Genomic DNA, 15,629 nt, shown 5'->3' on the forward strand with positions numbered 1-15,629 from the left:
CAGTTTCACACCCAGTAAGTACCAACCAGATTTGCGTATTTCCTTAATGTGTAAATAGTTTATTATTCGCATTGCTCAATTATAAATTTAAACTATATTTTCAGAAATTACGAAAGAATTTTAGATAATCTTAAAAAACAAAAAAATTGAAACATTTTATAACAAACTGCTGAATATTTCTTGTACTTCTGCTGAAAATTTTCTTGAACGTTATCCAAAGTTATAATAATTTTGCACGTAAGATGCTTTGTTCGAACAAAATACTTTTAGGAGATTCAGGTTTTATTTTATAGGTCACTATTCCGAAGTTTTTATTTTTATAGAATTTTCAGCAGAAGAAAGAAAGTGATGGATTTCATAACTTATATCCTCTTGACATTTAATTATTTAGATCATTATCGATTTATTTATTTAATTGTTTAGGCACTTATCCGATGACTCCAAACATTCCTGGTATGCCAACCATTATGGCGTTACCACCGAACGTTACCAATTCTTATGAAGTTTCAATCGCACCGCCTGGATCAATTAATGCCCCAGGACAACAGAGAGAGCAAAATCCTGTCCATGGTACGACCACAATCAATGTCCCAGTATTGCAGAGAGAGCAGAATCCTATTCCTAGTGCAAACATGACTGCTGGATTTAATATGCCTCAGTCTCACGTTGTAACGACACCCATCTCACTGCCAGGAATGCCACCTATCACAGTCACCGCCTCTCTTCAAGACACTTCTTTCTATCCATCTATTCTTCAACAGCAAAATCAATTGCCACCTGGCATCAACACTACCACCGTCGCTCCGACGTTGCCGACGTCCACGCAGTAAGGAATTCACGTTTTTAGAAATTAAATAAATAGAAGAGTATATAATTTTCACTTTAATAAAGTATACTTTTAAGCGTGCCGGTTAAGTAAAATTAAATCTTTTGTCCATTCTAAACTGTTGGGACAGAGAGAATGAGCCAGTAAGACTAAGGATGATATTCGTAATTGTTCCTTGGTAAAAATTTCTTATATACTTATATACGTGTATATATACATATTTAAATGTATATGTACATGTATATAAATGGTTCACCAAAGAAAGATTATAAATGCCTTCCTAAGCCTTATTTCTTTTAATAAATATCGAGATTGTGATGCGCATAATAAATTTTTTAATGTGTATTGATATGTATTAAAGAGAATAATAATGTAATGTAATATTGTACATAAATAAATAATCGCAAGAACCTAATTATATTATATTGTAACATTAAAAAATGGTCATACTTATTAATTTTTTTTCCGTATATTACCTATAAATTTTAATTACATATAATTAACAACTAGTACATATGTTGATCAGTGACAATATACATACTTTTGTATCTAAAGCATCTCGTTTTAACTGAGGCTTTAAAGATTGCAAAATTGTGAGTTTGATCGCCAAGTTGAGAAAAGATTTCAATCCACGCAAAAGCAGTGTTTATTACATGTTATCCCCAATTAACATTATAACAAGTACTAAGGTATAGATAGGCAGTAACAACACTCGAAGTTCAAACAACGATCTCAGCGTTGTCGAAAGACAAGATTCTTCATCGTGCGTTCTCATGTGTTGAGACTTTTTAAATGATAATCTCTGTATCACCCAGCTCTTCGTCAGTTGGCAATATTATCTTGGACGGATCAATCACGTTGCGATCGATGAGAGGAAGTCCGTGTTCCTCTCTGTAACGAAGCTGCAGGTACGCCTCTCGCTGTGCCCAGTCCTTGTGCCTGACATCAGGTAGATAGGCCATGACGGTGATCCCAAGCACCAGAACTATGGATACGGTGATGAACATGGTCTGGTGCAGGGCATGACGATCCTCCACTTCGTCGTCCTGGCTGAAGCCGTAACTTATCCACTTTCTCTTGACAGGCTTCGCCTCCTCCTTGGCGCTGTCGTAATAGCTCGGTGTCGTTGCTATCCTGCGACATATCGTCGTCTCCTTGGGCGACATCAGAGCTAACCCCCGGCGTAGACTCTGCACGCAATTCATGCGGAATAACGCTGCCATCGTCAGTAAAGTACGCTCGTGTTCTCCGGCTGTGCGACAGCTGTCACGAATTTAATACGTGCGAGTCCCAATGCCGGTGACGTTATGTGAACTGCGAGTGTGCTGAGTTTTCAGAGAGAGATCAGAGAAATTAGATAATATTTCTTCAAATATATCCGTACTCTCTGTATATGTAAGTCTACATATGTGTATGTACACGTTTAGCTGTATATTGAAAAAGTTGGGCTAGGTTCCCACTAGCCAATGGGCGCGTTCAGCAGACCAAGCCGCTCAGTAGCAGTCGAATGTGATTGGCTCTTACTTTTAGAACCTACTAATCAACGCAGAGTGTTAATAAGACGAACTCAACAGTTACGCAACAGTTGTGTTTGCTGAACGCGCCCAATTACAGTATACACGATGGATTATTTAATTGGCTGATGGCAGGCGCCTCGTGCGTGCCGATTGGCTATCGAATAGATATATTTCATGGAATTTAAGAACGCGCGTAAAAACACGATTGGATAATTTTCATAATTTTGTTTTACAATCTTTTTATAAAAACTCATATTCATCGTATTTATTATAATTTATTATGCGCGCAATTCTGTCGATCACAATTAAGTTTTTCCATAGAAGAATCTGTACTTTATTAGCGAGTTCGATTAAACTCCAATTAATTTAATCAGTGATTAATTAATTGCCCGTAATTTTTTATTTTGTTAACGCATTGATAAAATTGTTAGTTTTTTGTTGTTTATTATATATAGAAAAAAAGGATTAGATGAGGTGCAATTATATTATAATAAGTAAAAAATTATAATACAAATATATTATTTGATAAATTAACTGATTAAGTTAATTATTTGGAATTTTCGTCGAAATCATTCTTCGAAATATAAATTATTATCGTCGCGCATCGAATGCAATCCGCTGAGAAAATTGTTCGTCGAGTCCGGCCATCTAATACGACGCGGCGTATTCATGGCCGATCGAGCGATTGTATGTACGGTGGCTCCCACATCAACGAACGAGGGGAATTGAGGGGATTTGTTGAGCAGCGTCGTCGGGGCCGCTGTTTTTCGTCGAGAGTGCGTCATTTATGTGTTACCGAGACGGTCGGCGGAAACGAGGAGTTTAATTGGACCCAAGGACGCAGCGCAGCGCAGCGCAGTCGAGTGAGTAGCCTCCGACTCCGACATCGTCGTCGCTGCCCGCAGGTCGCCCTCGCCGTCGCCGCCGCCGCCGCCGTCGAGATTGGCCCGCGCGCGAATTTGCGCTGATAACCACAAACCGGAGCGTGTTAAATCGATCGGCAAATTCGTGGGGGACCTCGGGGTCGGCGGTGATCGGCCGCGAATACCGCGAGTGAGCACCGATTTGCGGGGAGTCGACGGGACGACGGTCCGCGATCCGCGGATCCGACGACCCGATCGTATTTCTCCGCCAATCGGCGTTAGATCGCGTCGCGCGGAATTAATATGGAGGCAATGTGTGTAGGTGCGTGTGTGGAAGTTGCGTATGTGTGCGTATGCGTACATGTGTGTGTATGTTTGACGCTTTGACTGATGAGAAAACGCAAAACGTTCGACCTAGTGTGTACTATGACGTTCTATATTTAGCCTGTAATAAGAAATAATGAGATCTATATTGAAGAATCACATATATCATATATACATATATGTATATCTATATAGATATGTATATATACGTATATGCGAATAGATATTCTATAATTTAGTAATAACGAAAGCTATATATTGAGATGGAGATGTGAGAAGACATTGATATAATTTGTGAACGTATAGCTTGTATGTGGTGCAATCTAATAGATAACTGCGTAAATTAAATATGCACTATTAGTTCTCTTAACCCTTGGTTTAGTTGTATCATTTATATTAAATTAGTTACATTATATATGACAGGTATGAGACGCAAGAGTGAAAGGAACAAAGCGAAGGGATCTCCAGAGAAGAAAGTTGAGAAACCGACGAGGAAGTCGACACGCAGGCGTGGCAGGAGATCGCCTTCCACTTCGTCCGAGCAAGAGACTTTTGTCGTCGAGGATGTGACCAAAAGTGCCGTTCAGCTCAAGGAGATCGAGAAGGAAACAAGCGTGCAGACACGTCTGCAGAGCAAGGAAGTAGAGCAAACGCCACAGGGGCGTGAGGAGAAGGTCTCCTCTAGCGAGATAGACATAAAGGTGGACTCACCCGAAGACGAAGAGGACAACGGCGGCTCGGTATGGAAAGTAGCGAGAGCGGATGCGTCGCCCGGCGAGATACAGAAGTTAAAACTATGTAGGCAGCGCAACACGTCAGAACCATCATCAGACACACCACCGTCGAGTAGGAAAGGTGTCAAGTCAAGTAGCAAGTGGCAAGGAAGTGGTGAGGGCGTTGCAGAGGAGGCTGACTCGGCGGATGAGCAACTGGTTTCTTGTACAAGAACGCTCAGTAATGCTGAACAGCCGAACGATCCCTCCTCTTCATACCCAGGTCAGGACTCCAACGAAGAGGTAAGTGATAGCAAGGAGATCCTGCCTGAAACCACTTCAGCCAACTTGTTGTCTGACGATAAACCAAACATAGATCAGCATGGTGAATCAAATGAGGCAAATTGCGCTGCCCAAATCGTTGATATCGAACCTGGCAAGCCGGGTAGCACGACACCCGTGCCGACTCCTAGCGCGAACGATGAGGAAACCACCGTCGCTGTCATCGTTAAGGAAGATAAACCTGTGGAAGCCGAAGCTGTGGAAGCCGAACCTGTGGAAGCCGAACCTGTGGAAGCCGAACCTGTGGCAGCCGAACCTGTGGAAGCCGAACCCGTGGAAGCCGAACCTGTGGAAGACAAACCCATGGAAGACAAACCCGTGGAAGACAAACCCATGGAAGACAAACCCGTGGAAGACAAACCCATGGAAGACAAACCCGTGAAAGACAAACCTGTGGAAGACATAAGTGAAAAGTCAACAGAGATCTCTGTTAAAGAGACTAACGTGGAAAATGTTTGTAGAGATACAAGTAGCGAAGATGAGGAGGAGGAGGAGGAGGAGGATAAAGCGAAAACGCATCGTCCGGTGGACTCGTCATCTGATTCAAACGACGAATCGCGCACTAAAAGAAGCAGAACAAGTAGTGACCGAACGTCACCACGTACGATTCGCAGAAAACATAGAAATAAATACAGAGATTCGTCGAATTCAGAGACACCTGATTCCGAAGATGAACCTAAGAGAAAGATCTCTGAAACTTATGTGGAGGAGGAAGAGGAGGAGGAGGAAAAACCGAGTATAGAATACTCGCAAGAGAATGATAAAGAACAATCGGTGTCGCCGGAAAGAACAAACTCTCATTCAAATAACGTAGAAAAGATAGAGATCGAGCCTAGTGAAACTGTTGAAGATAAATCGGAAGAAAATATAATAACTGAAAAATTGGAACAGTCTACACCGGCTAGCACTCAGGTGGTCGCTCATAAACCCGTTAAAGTCAACTTGAAGAGATCATTGTAAGCATAAATATTCTTGTATAATGAGTATCCTTTTTTTGACAGGGGAATTTTATTTGTAAAAGTTGTATAATAGATATTATTGAAGGTTTTTAATGTATCATTATATTTGTGGAATAATTCAGTTACTTTAGATTTTATAGTGTAAATGAATCAAAATATCAGTATTTTATCAAATTGAGTTATAATTTAATTACGCTAATTTCTATCTATTTTCAGCTCAACAAGAATATTATCTGAAAAGAACGAGGTGAAAAGAAACGATGCTGATGCAAGCCTCGACAATGAATCCAATAGTCAAAATAAGGTATAATAATTTATAGTATTCTGCTAGAGTTATAAGGATATTTATATTCTTCCATTTAGCACTATATTCTCGAATATATAATGTGCATTTCAGGAAAATGGCAATGAACAAGAGCCAAAATGTGTGCCGAGGAAACGTCGATGGGGGACTGCGCTTTCCACGGATACCGCGCCCTCGTTTTCTATCTCGACTGATTCGCTCAAGGTTTTATTTCAATTATACATATATTACTTTCGATTCTTTAACATAAAAATTCACTAACAATAATGTCATAGGCGTTGGTGCCAGGTGCGAAGCCATTATCCATCAATGAAGTTCGTCTTTCTAAGGACGATGACGAGGACAGAGATCGACATAGAAGTAACGATAAACGGCACAATTCGAGCGACATTACAAATGATAAGGCAACGGATGAAAACTTGAAAAATGGCGCTACCAAAAAGGGCAATGGAAAAATAGATAATCACATTGGTAGGTGTATTTACAATTAGTTAAATAAAATCCGTAAATTTTTCTATAATTGTTAACTGTAACATTATAATTCCTATTTAATATTTATACAATGTTTCTGTTATTTTTAGCGGCGAGGCGAAAGATATCGATCGTGAAGGAGATACCACATATAAAATCACCAAGCCCACCAGCGTCTAAACCTACCAATATTCTTTTGATCAAGAATCTAGTTCGCCCTTTCACACTAAATCAGATCAAGGAACTTCTTTCGCGTACTGGCACCATCGTGGAGAACGGTTTCTGGATGGATCGAATTAAATCTAAATGCATTGTCGAAGTACGAATTATAAATGTAGAGAGAATATTATACGGTGGATCTTAAGCTAAACTTCTCACGATTATATTAATATTGCAGTATTCCAATGAGGATCAGGCCTTTGAGACAAGGCAGGCGCTTCACGGGATCTCTTGGCCTATGTCCAATCCAAAGAAGCTTCATGTGGAATATGCTACAAAGGAGGATATGGAGACCGCTCGGGAATCGTCCAAGGAACAACCGGTTGCTCGTAAAACCGAGCCGCTCTCGTCGGATTCGTGGCAGCAGGATTGGAGTCGCGACGAGAAGACTAATATGACTAAGGTAAGGATGCAGTTTTGACTAGATCATTGGAGTGTTTTCGGCAACAATTTAATGGAACACATCTACGTATTAGGTGACCGTGGTGAGAGAGTGGGATTTAGGCAAGGAGGACGGCCAGCAACACATCAGGGAGAAGGAACGTGAGAAGAAGGACCATGATAAGAAGCGGCGAGTGAGGAGTCGCAGCCCAACATTGGACGCCCATCTATCGGCACCGGCCCGCAAATTCAAGAAGAAGGAGGACGATCCACCTCCAGCTAAGCTTCTGGACGATCTCTTTAGAAAAACGAAGGCGACACCCTGCATATACTGGTTGCCGCTTACAAATGAACAGGTAGGTGAATTCAGTGAGCTATAAGTATATGCTAGTATTTCATCGTTTTGAAATATTTAGAAGAATATTTATATAGAAAGAGATTTTGTCAAAAATACACTAGGATAAAGAGATTTTGTTTACAACTTTATCTATCTTTTCATTTTGTTGATTTATCATATATATACGTATATATATATATATATGACTGCTAAACAATTAAATAGTAATAGACAATAAAAGTTTCATATGGAAACATTGTAGATAGTCGTGAAGGAGGAGATGCGACGGCAACATATGGCGGAACATGCGCGCAGATTAGAAGAGATGAGACGTGCTGACAGAAACAGGGACGGCCGACGTCGACGTAGTCCGAGAAAATAGAGATCAGCGTATATCAGCAACATTAAATGTACCTCTCCTTCCCTATCCTGATTTATCCTAAATTTAATTTTGCTTACCTCCAATCAATTTTTTAATTCGGAATTTTAATTCTCGTTGTTGTATGTTTATCAGAGATCCATCTTTCTTCTTTTTTTGAACTCGTTCAAGAACATATTAATATTTGAAAATTAATAGATCTAATATTTGTTGATATTCTGATCTGTTTTTTTTTTCCGCATTTTCTTTAGTATTATCTCTTTAATCTCTGTATCTCTACTTCCTGTCAGTTTAATTTCGGATACCATTCAATGCATGATTATCAGATATCCTTCCGATTCCTTCTTTCCTTCCCTCGTGTATCAGAATTAAACCGTACTTCTTACAGGTCAACATTTATCTATCCCACAGAGAGCCAATAACTGTAGATCAGACGCAGTATAGTGGTACTGTGTATTTGCGTCGACTGTTCATGGCAAATAATACCAATTCACTCTCTGTCATGTTCGAAACCACACGTGAGAGACTCGCACGCTCGCAGCATCTATACGGAATGATTTTACAACGTGGGAATCTCTATGAAGAAAATAGACGAGACGCGCATCATTGAATGTGGAATAGACTTGGCATTCATGAGAACAACGTTCGTTCCTTCGCTCTTTTCTTGTTTTATTTTTTTTTTTTACGAATCGAACTCTGATAAGTACATTCGAATGGAGAAATGAAGTTATACGAGTTATATGCAGTCTGGATGGAAAACACTGTCGCCCGAAACGCAGAAGAGCATTGTTGAAGACATTATTGATGGATGAAAGATGAACTTTGTCTGCGGTAAATCTTCTTCGTGGTCTGCTTTGGTTGCCTCGTGCTCAACAATTGCCAACCATTTGACTTTTTGACGGCGGCTACATCTTGCAAGCGTCACGTCAGTGTTTAACCGTAATATAGACTAGCGCAGGACGAAGACATGTCTGTAAATATAACCGATATTTCGTGGTGTGACATGTAAAATTATTAATAAATCCTAAAAATGATGAAAACACGCTTTCTGTTAGCGTATACAGAGGTACATTTACCGCTTACTTTTTTTTTACAATATACCTATTAGAGAATTTGTTATTCACTTACGACGAAAAATTGAGATAAGTGGATAAGTAAATACATTTATGCTTAAAATAAACAATCGCCTATGTTATTGTCGTTATCTAATTTGCTGTACAATCGTAGAACTGTGTTTTAATAAATTAGCAACAAAATATCGAAAAGCGCGAAACAGAACACGATCGTTAAAATTTATTGCAAATATGCATATAAACTTATTTGATAATTTTATTCGTATCAATAACATTATCAACGCTAACTTTATAGGTACTTTAGCTTACAAAATCCGAGTACAGAATGTGTGCACATTGACTGTTAGACATATTACGATTATGCTGTTATTTATTTGGTAGTGAAAAAGAAGAGACGTAAAATTTAATAGTCAATTTAGTTTTCAATTTGTACATTTTTTATTACTTACATATTTAATTTATAATTTGAAACACGACACGTGCGTTTTCTCAATCAGAATCGAATTGTACTTCTATGTCGTTATACACGCGCACGCACGTTTAATACTTCTTGTTTTATTAAAAATTTCTCGCAATAAAAACGAATGAGTAAACAATGAATTTGACCAGAATCGATTTCATGTGACACATTGAAGATTTAATCTGAAACACTAAATCTGAGACGTATCATGGCTGCACACCGCATAAGGTTTTTGCGACGTAAGTCAAGCATTTGAGAGCAAAAGAAAAATAAAACAAGATGCTTATACAGATTTTTGCAGACATCTAAAACATACATTATTAATATGTATGATTATGATGTATGTTAGACGCTTATTCGAGAAAATACTTAAAGAATGTCAGACAGTCGATAACGATATCGACATTCGCTTTCCAAAAATTGTAAACCTTACGCGTTAATAAAATAAACTATTATTTATGACGATACTTGTAACGATGTATTTCAACAATAATGACGCGAAGAAGTGCGCTATTATTTGCGTATTGTTATCGTTACGGACTTCTCTTCCTTTTTTTTTGTTAACGCGGGTTTACATAATATCGACTATCGCTCATTCTCGTTGCGACCAATTTCACTCATCATACCACATTCATTTATCATACAAGCATTGTTCTCATCATCAGTTTTATTTAATCAACCTTCACAACACTATAAATCTTGCGCACGAACCAAAAACAGGCAAAGAAACCAATGGAACCTGAAAGAAAATGATAGTTTTATTTTTTTAAACATCAATGGTAGCAGTATTTTAAATACATTTCGAGCGAAACATATAACATATACTCACCTGTCAGAAGGAAGAATAAGTAAACCATAATAAATGTATATCCGAAGTACAGGAACGTAGAGGTGGCACCTTCAATGTCTAACTTAGTCACGAAGAAATGTACACAATAAATTAACAAGTAGACAGCAGTAAAGCCGGATGTAAGAAAGCTGCGCCACCACCAGTGATAATCCTGTAAAGAAATTAATTAATATCACAATGTTTCACGAAATAGATATACAAGTATGATTTCCTACAAAGCATGTATTTACCTCAGCGCAAAGATGGAAATAACAGAGTAGAATTGTCGTTTCAGAACACGTGATGACAAGTATAAGAAAGACCAAGAAGAGAAATCCGAACATGTAGTACACTTGGCTTGACCTGGTAAAAATGACTCGTAAGAACATTTATTGATAAAAATATTAATATGCAACACTTACCAAAGGGAATTAAGTATGAAGAATAATTGTATAAATATGCATCCGAATGGCAGGACACCACCCATGATGACCCCAGGTATTGGTTGCGTGTAGAAATTCTGCTCTGGTATTTGTCGAGGAATCTGATTCGTTCGTACTGGATGCTCCAAAGCCTGTGGCATTATTTACCAATTATTTACAGACATATTATAATAAACTAGTATTAATTTACAATTACCCTTTTCTTGAAGCCAAAGTAAGCGCCGATAAATGTTAACGGTACGGACACTCCGAACCACAGTGCTAGAAGTGCGATTAGAGTGCTGAAAGGGACTGCGGCCGAGCTTCCATTCGCCCAAAATATTAGGTTCATTATGAAGAATAAACTAAATACGATTCTGTAAAGTAATATACAATTTATATAATAAATTTATATCAAATACAAATGGCATTCGTCAAAATTAATTTACTTTCAATGCAGCAGAATCGATAGACTAGATCTCAGGAAATAACACAAGTCTTACCCGGGGCTAAGCATAGATGTGAGTAACACGTTGGATTTCCATTTTTCTCCACCGAAACTCTTATATATTCGAGCAGCGGCGAATCCCGCAGTAGTTCCGAGACAAACGTACAGTACCATTGCACAAGTCATTAATGCGCCTCTATTTGCAGGCGAAAGGAAACCCAGACAAGCGAACGCTGTAGCATTGATTACAATATTTATAATTTACCGTTTGAAATAAAAGGAAAAACAATTAATAAATTTATTAACGTTTAAGTTCACAATTAATCTTGAATAAATTAGTCTTATATTTAATCTAATAAATCTGATGAGTGCAGTTTACCTAGTGTAACTAACGTCATGAAGAATACTTGAACACCGGATCCTAGTAGAACCGAAAGCAACATTCCTTTACGCGGAGGGCGAAACACGTCGCCGTGTACCAATTTCCATCCAAACTCCTCTTGTGCGTCTTCTCCTGATTCTATCTGGAAGTAGGCCTGCGTTATCGCAACACAGACAAACGGATATCACAATCTTGTAAAAGTGAAGAAAACATTTGGTTACCTTCACCTTTTCATGATATATGTTATTTTGTAAAAGCTTGATTTTTCAAAGCATTTTTAAAAATACAGGGTTAGTACTCCAGTTAGTTTTTTATAAAATTTCCAAGATACACATTAATTAATGGCAATATATTCATCAATATATCTCTTCTTAGAACTTTATTAAATTTTATCTAAAAGTTTTCAATAAAAATAAAGAACTTCTTGACTTCGCCGTAGCCGGATAAAAAAGACATAAACAGCAATTTTTAGAGTAACTTTTAATATTGCATTCAGTTGCTAAATATCGCGAAATTATCACGCGATGTTTTCAAGAGTCTGTTCAATTATTTATTTGCTTGTAAGAAAATAGATATAGAAAGATGTGCATACTACAAAAAAAAATTACGTGCAGTTGTTAAATTATATAACACGACTGAGTATATAAGTACCTGGTTATATCGCGCGATGTCTTTGTGCAGAGTGCGAAGCATTATCATAGCTACCATGCCAGAGAGGAACAAAACTATTATCAGCGAATTAAGAATACTGAACCACTGAATATTCGAATGTGGCATCGATTCCAAGATGTAATCCCATCTCGACGACCATTTAATCGTGTTATTTATCTGGAATAATAAGTAAAATAATAAATTTTAACACAATAACAAACGATAAACGATTAAATTTTATCAACTAAAATATCCTTGTGTTATTGTGTATATTTGCGAAGACTTACCACATATTTAATAGAATACGTATATGTCACTTGGAACGTCTGATCTCTTGGGACCTCACCGGATGGTATCTCTAATGGTATTTGACTTTCACAATCAACTGCACTAGTATGCTTAATACTGTGAGGCACTACTTTCACAGCTATTAAAAATACAATTTTTACAATTAATGCAATTTATTTATGAAATAATAATTTAATGTTAATTATGATTTATTTGTAAATTTAAACACAAAGGCCAATTTTGATCCACAAATACTCACATATGATACGACCACCGTTATCCTTAAAGGACGATCCCCATTCCTCCGAAGCACCACTGTGATAAGTTATAGTAAGATTCACGTGATTAAACAGATAGTAAGTTTTCGGTTTGTTGTACGGACCCTATCAGCAAACATAAAGAAATATCCATCAGATAAATTAAATTGTATAATTTTACAATTTTAAAATATAATTCGATAATTCATTCTCACATGTATAGTACAAGTATCTTGCTGAGATCTGGATTCTTTTGAGTAACAACCCATAGGGAAGCCAGTGCTACAATATTGTCGCTCATCCTCTAGCTGATAACACCACGTTACCGGCATATTATCTGATAAAAGCAGAATATATTAACAGAATCATTAGCAAGTCAATACAAAATTATTTGAAGAATGATGACATGTCGTATAGTTGCAAAACTTTAACTTTTAAAATCATGAATTTTTAAACTTTTAAAATAATAAAATAAAATAATGAATTCGTATAATTTTCTTCATAAATCAGTTGATAAGCTTTAATCAGTTCACCAATTATAATAGAAACAACAAAATAAATACGAACTAACTGCTATTGTTAAAACACAAATATATTTTTGCACTTTAAAACATAAAAGCTTGATATAACTTCAGAATTTATTTCTAAATTATATTAAACTCTTGTGTATAATTTACAACTCTTATAAACTCTTTAACGTATCAAAATATATTTGCACTGACAGTGCATTTGTCTTATATTTGCTTATCACAAATTGTTATTTATTCAAATCTTTAAATTACTGAGTCATTCATCTCTTTCTTCAATTTTTAAATATAAAATTGTATAAATTGGAGTTACAGTATCCTATTGAGATATACTAATAAAATAATATATCAGACAATTATTGTAACAGAAAATATTTAACAAGAAATTACAATACAATCACTAATATTTTCAATCAATTGGTTGATGCATTTGATACTCTACCAACTATCCAATGATGTTGATAATTGACTGCTATTCCTTTTCTCAATAACTGTAACTTCTTCTCCGAATTTTCGTCACCTCCCGTGTACACTTTTCTGCAAACGGTGGCACACTTGACATCTTTCAAGAATTCCAACTAAAAATGAAATAAAATGTATTTTAACTTTTTTTTTTAATTTAGGATTCAAGTTTAAGATTCTCTTATAAAAGAATGTTAGTCTTAGGTCTTTGCCTCTATACCTTGTACGGAGACGGTCGTATGCGTTCCCCAAATACGACCTGTCCCAAGTTTTCAACTGGGGACTGTCCATCCTCTGCCGTGCAGAAGTCGAAACTAGATTGTAAAAATAGAATATTAAAAAATTATGACAAAAGTTATACATATAAGTGTTGTATATTACTTTAATGTAATATACAATACACTAATAAATGTAATAGAGAAATTTAACACATAATAATATTACTTACTGACTATATTCGTAAGGTATGACATATTTCTCTGTGTTTAAACGATTCACGTACAGTTTAATTTCAGACTAAAACAGAATCACACACACAGTTTTATTATCGATACAACCAACACTGCAATACTAAGAATTCAAACGTTATCATATCAAGCTATGTAATCTTGCTTGATAATACACATTGCAGTGTATATACATAATAGTTACTACACACTTATATATAATTATTAGCAAAATTTATATAAAAATAACATTGTACAGTGCATGTATCAAGAAAGGTCCATACAGCTGAAGAGAAACGACAAACTTGCCAAGTGATATTTGTGTCACATGTACATATACATACATATATATGTATATATGTAGTGGCAAATTTGTACACGGAGTCAACCGGATAAGGTACTATCCGAGATAAGACAGAGATTATGTACTACAATTTAATTCGCAAGAAAGATACAAAGGACGTGGGACGTACAAGCGAGTACAACAATTTACGACGTATATGTATAATCGACACGTCCCGTCGTTCATAACCAACCGATCGACCGCGATCCCTAGCGCTATTGTACCTTGCAGGTTGGCGTGGTCTCGCCGGCTTTGCAATAATTCACGGGTGCCAGGCCGGGCAGGTAGAAGGCCACGACGCCGTGGAACGCGCACAGCGTGTAGAATATCGCCGTCGTCGTTCTCATCGCCGTCGCCGTCGCAGTCAACCGGGGGAGTCGTCCTAGAAGCGTCTGTCTCTGTCGTACCGCTCGGGTCTCCCGTCTCCTGTCTCCTCCGTGATACGTACTCTCGTACACTCTACATGAAAGCGCTCGATCGCATCATACGCCGCGCACGCCTCCGCGGAGTGGCACGGCCGGGGTCTCTCTCGCTCTCTCGCTGCGTGGGATTGCGCGAAACGTCGTCGTCGCGAGTCGCGAGCCAAAACGCGTATTATCACATCGACATCTCGAGCTCGAGCGCTGCCATGACACGTCATGAAGTGCGCGACGACCACGAGTCTCCGGGGGTGACTAATAATCGCCCATCTCGCTCGTCCCGCCCCGCGTGCCACCCAGCCGAGCGAGGCCAAACAAACCGCTTTACTCCGTTTTTAAATTTCGCGCCCGATTCGCGAAAGGGACACGCGAAGACTTTTCAGATTTGGCGATCCGCATTTCTCTAGAAATCGGCTGGACAAAATACCGAACTCGCCAATCAGAGAGTATTTTGGTCAGCAGGAAGATGATCGCTTCTCCTCTTTCCTTCTCTCAACTGTGCAATATCGGACAAGGGAAGCATCCATTATACGTTCTCTCATGCTCTTATTACGTTATCATCCGCTCGCGAATGTAAACATTCAAAAGATAACATAAACGTGCCGATAACGTAAAAATAATAAAAAATAAATAAACTACCTATATATAGTTCCGTTAGGGATATGAGAAAAAATAACAATAAACAAATGCACCCTAGATGCACCCAAAAGGAATCGCAAATCACCAATCAGATGTTGACCATGCAACCATTACTACAGCTCATTGGTTCACGATTACGGTCTCCAAAGGGACAAACCAGTCACAATGGAATACCTTTGAATCCGACTAATCACATTCGATTGCTCGATGAGTGGCTGTAGCATTGGTGTACAGTAAAATGCATTCTCTCTCTCTTTTACCTTAGGTTCAATTCAAACCTCTGTCTTATCATGAGACTCGATAATACGTGAATTGAACGTGGACACTCAGCTGGAGCTGGGGGACGGC

The 15,629-nt window shown here is 37.9% G+C and overlaps 4 protein-coding genes across 6 annotated transcripts; 2 read left to right on the forward strand and 2 right to left on the reverse strand.

The window, feature by feature from the left end:
- The first annotated feature begins 6 nt into the window (after positions 1-6).
- On the forward strand, positions 7-893 carry LOC112463022. Its single transcript, XM_025029178.1, has 2 exons — positions 7-14; positions 424-893. Exon 2 carries the CDS (start codon positions 435-437, stop codon positions 828-830), a length of 396 nt encoding a protein of 131 aa, XP_024884946.1. The 5' UTR covers positions 7-14; positions 424-434; the 3' UTR covers positions 831-893.
- A 391-nt stretch (positions 894-1,284) lies between these two features.
- On the reverse strand, positions 1,285-2,232 carry LOC112463009 (NADH dehydrogenase [ubiquinone] 1 beta subcomplex subunit 11, mitochondrial). Its single transcript, XM_025029136.1, has one exon. It carries the CDS (start codon positions 2,047-2,049, stop codon positions 1,615-1,617), a length of 435 nt encoding a protein of 144 aa, XP_024884904.1. The 5' UTR covers positions 2,050-2,232; the 3' UTR covers positions 1,285-1,614.
- Positions 2,233-3,020: 788 nt separating this feature from the next.
- Positions 3,021-8,913, forward strand: LOC112463053 (apoptotic chromatin condensation inducer in the nucleus-like). Of its 2 annotated transcripts, none has more exons than XM_025029223.1 (9): positions 3,021-3,206; positions 3,954-5,541; positions 5,761-5,848; positions 5,942-6,052; positions 6,124-6,319; positions 6,430-6,638; positions 6,717-6,941; positions 7,015-7,275; positions 7,519-8,913. In XM_025029223.1, the coding sequence occupies exons 2-9, from the start codon at positions 3,956-3,958 to the stop codon at positions 7,636-7,638; spliced, it is 2,796 nt and encodes a 931-aa protein (XP_024884991.1). In that variant the 5' UTR covers positions 3,021-3,206; positions 3,954-3,955; the 3' UTR covers positions 7,639-8,913. The 2 variants fall into 2 exon arrangements, with proteins under 2 accessions (XP_024884991.1, XP_024884990.1); XM_025029222.1 differs by lacking the exon at positions 3,021-3,206 and adding an exon at positions 3,365-3,528.
- Positions 8,914-9,105: 192 nt separating this feature from the next.
- Positions 9,106-14,892, reverse strand: LOC112463054 (transmembrane 9 superfamily member 2). Of its 2 annotated transcripts, none has more exons than XM_025029225.1 (15): positions 14,448-14,892; positions 13,883-13,950; positions 13,655-13,748; positions 13,415-13,550; positions 12,661-12,782; positions 12,448-12,571; positions 12,188-12,327; positions 11,901-12,077; positions 11,247-11,391; positions 10,923-11,100; positions 10,637-10,796; positions 10,420-10,571; positions 10,249-10,360; positions 9,998-10,169; positions 9,106-9,907 (listed from the first exon to the last, which is right to left on the reverse strand). In XM_025029225.1, exons 1-15 carry the CDS (start codon positions 14,568-14,570, stop codon positions 9,840-9,842), a joined length of 1,971 nt encoding a protein of 656 aa, XP_024884993.1. In that variant the 5' UTR covers positions 14,571-14,892; the 3' UTR covers positions 9,106-9,839. The 2 variants fall into 2 exon arrangements, with proteins under 2 accessions (XP_024884993.1, XP_024884992.1); XM_025029224.1 differs by having other exon boundaries at positions 11,247-11,403.
- Between the last annotated feature and the right edge of the window lie 737 nt (positions 14,893-15,629).

Source organism: Temnothorax curvispinosus, unplaced genomic scaffold (genome assembly GCF_003070985.1).
Source record: "Temnothorax curvispinosus isolate PA1 unplaced genomic scaffold, ASM307098v1 QBEX01012990.1, whole genome shotgun sequence".
NCBI lineage: Eukaryota > Metazoa > Arthropoda > Insecta > Hymenoptera > Formicidae > Temnothorax > Temnothorax curvispinosus.

Excerpts from the sequence above, each read along its gene's own strand:
- LOC112463022 (XM_025029178.1), top strand. The coding sequence starts at position 435 with ATGACTCCAAACATTCCTGGTATGCCAACCATTATGGCGTTACCACCG.
- LOC112463009 (XM_025029136.1), bottom strand. The coding sequence starts at position 2,049 with ATGGCAGCGTTATTCCGCATGAATTGCGTGCAGAGTCTACGCCGGGGG.
- LOC112463053 (XM_025029222.1), top strand. Across the intron at positions 5,542-5,760 it reads GTCAACTTGAAGAGATCATT|CTCAACAAGAATATTATCTG; the intron begins GTAAGCATAAAT and ends ATCTATTTTCAG. Across the intron at positions 5,849-5,941 it reads AATCCAATAGTCAAAATAAG|GAAAATGGCAATGAACAAGA; the intron begins GTATAATAATTT and ends TGTGCATTTCAG.
- LOC112463054 (XM_025029224.1), bottom strand. The coding sequence starts at position 14,570 with ATGAGAACGACGACGGCGATATTCTACACGCTGTGCGCGTTCCACGGC. Across the intron at positions 12,783-13,414 it reads TCAACATCATTGGATAGTTG|ATAATATGCCGGTAACGTGG; the intron begins GTAGAGTATCAA and ends TGCTTTTATCAG. Across the intron at positions 12,078-12,187 it reads CGTATTCTATTAAATATGTG|ATAAATAACACGATTAAATG; the intron begins GTAAGTCTTCGC and ends TTATTATTCCAG.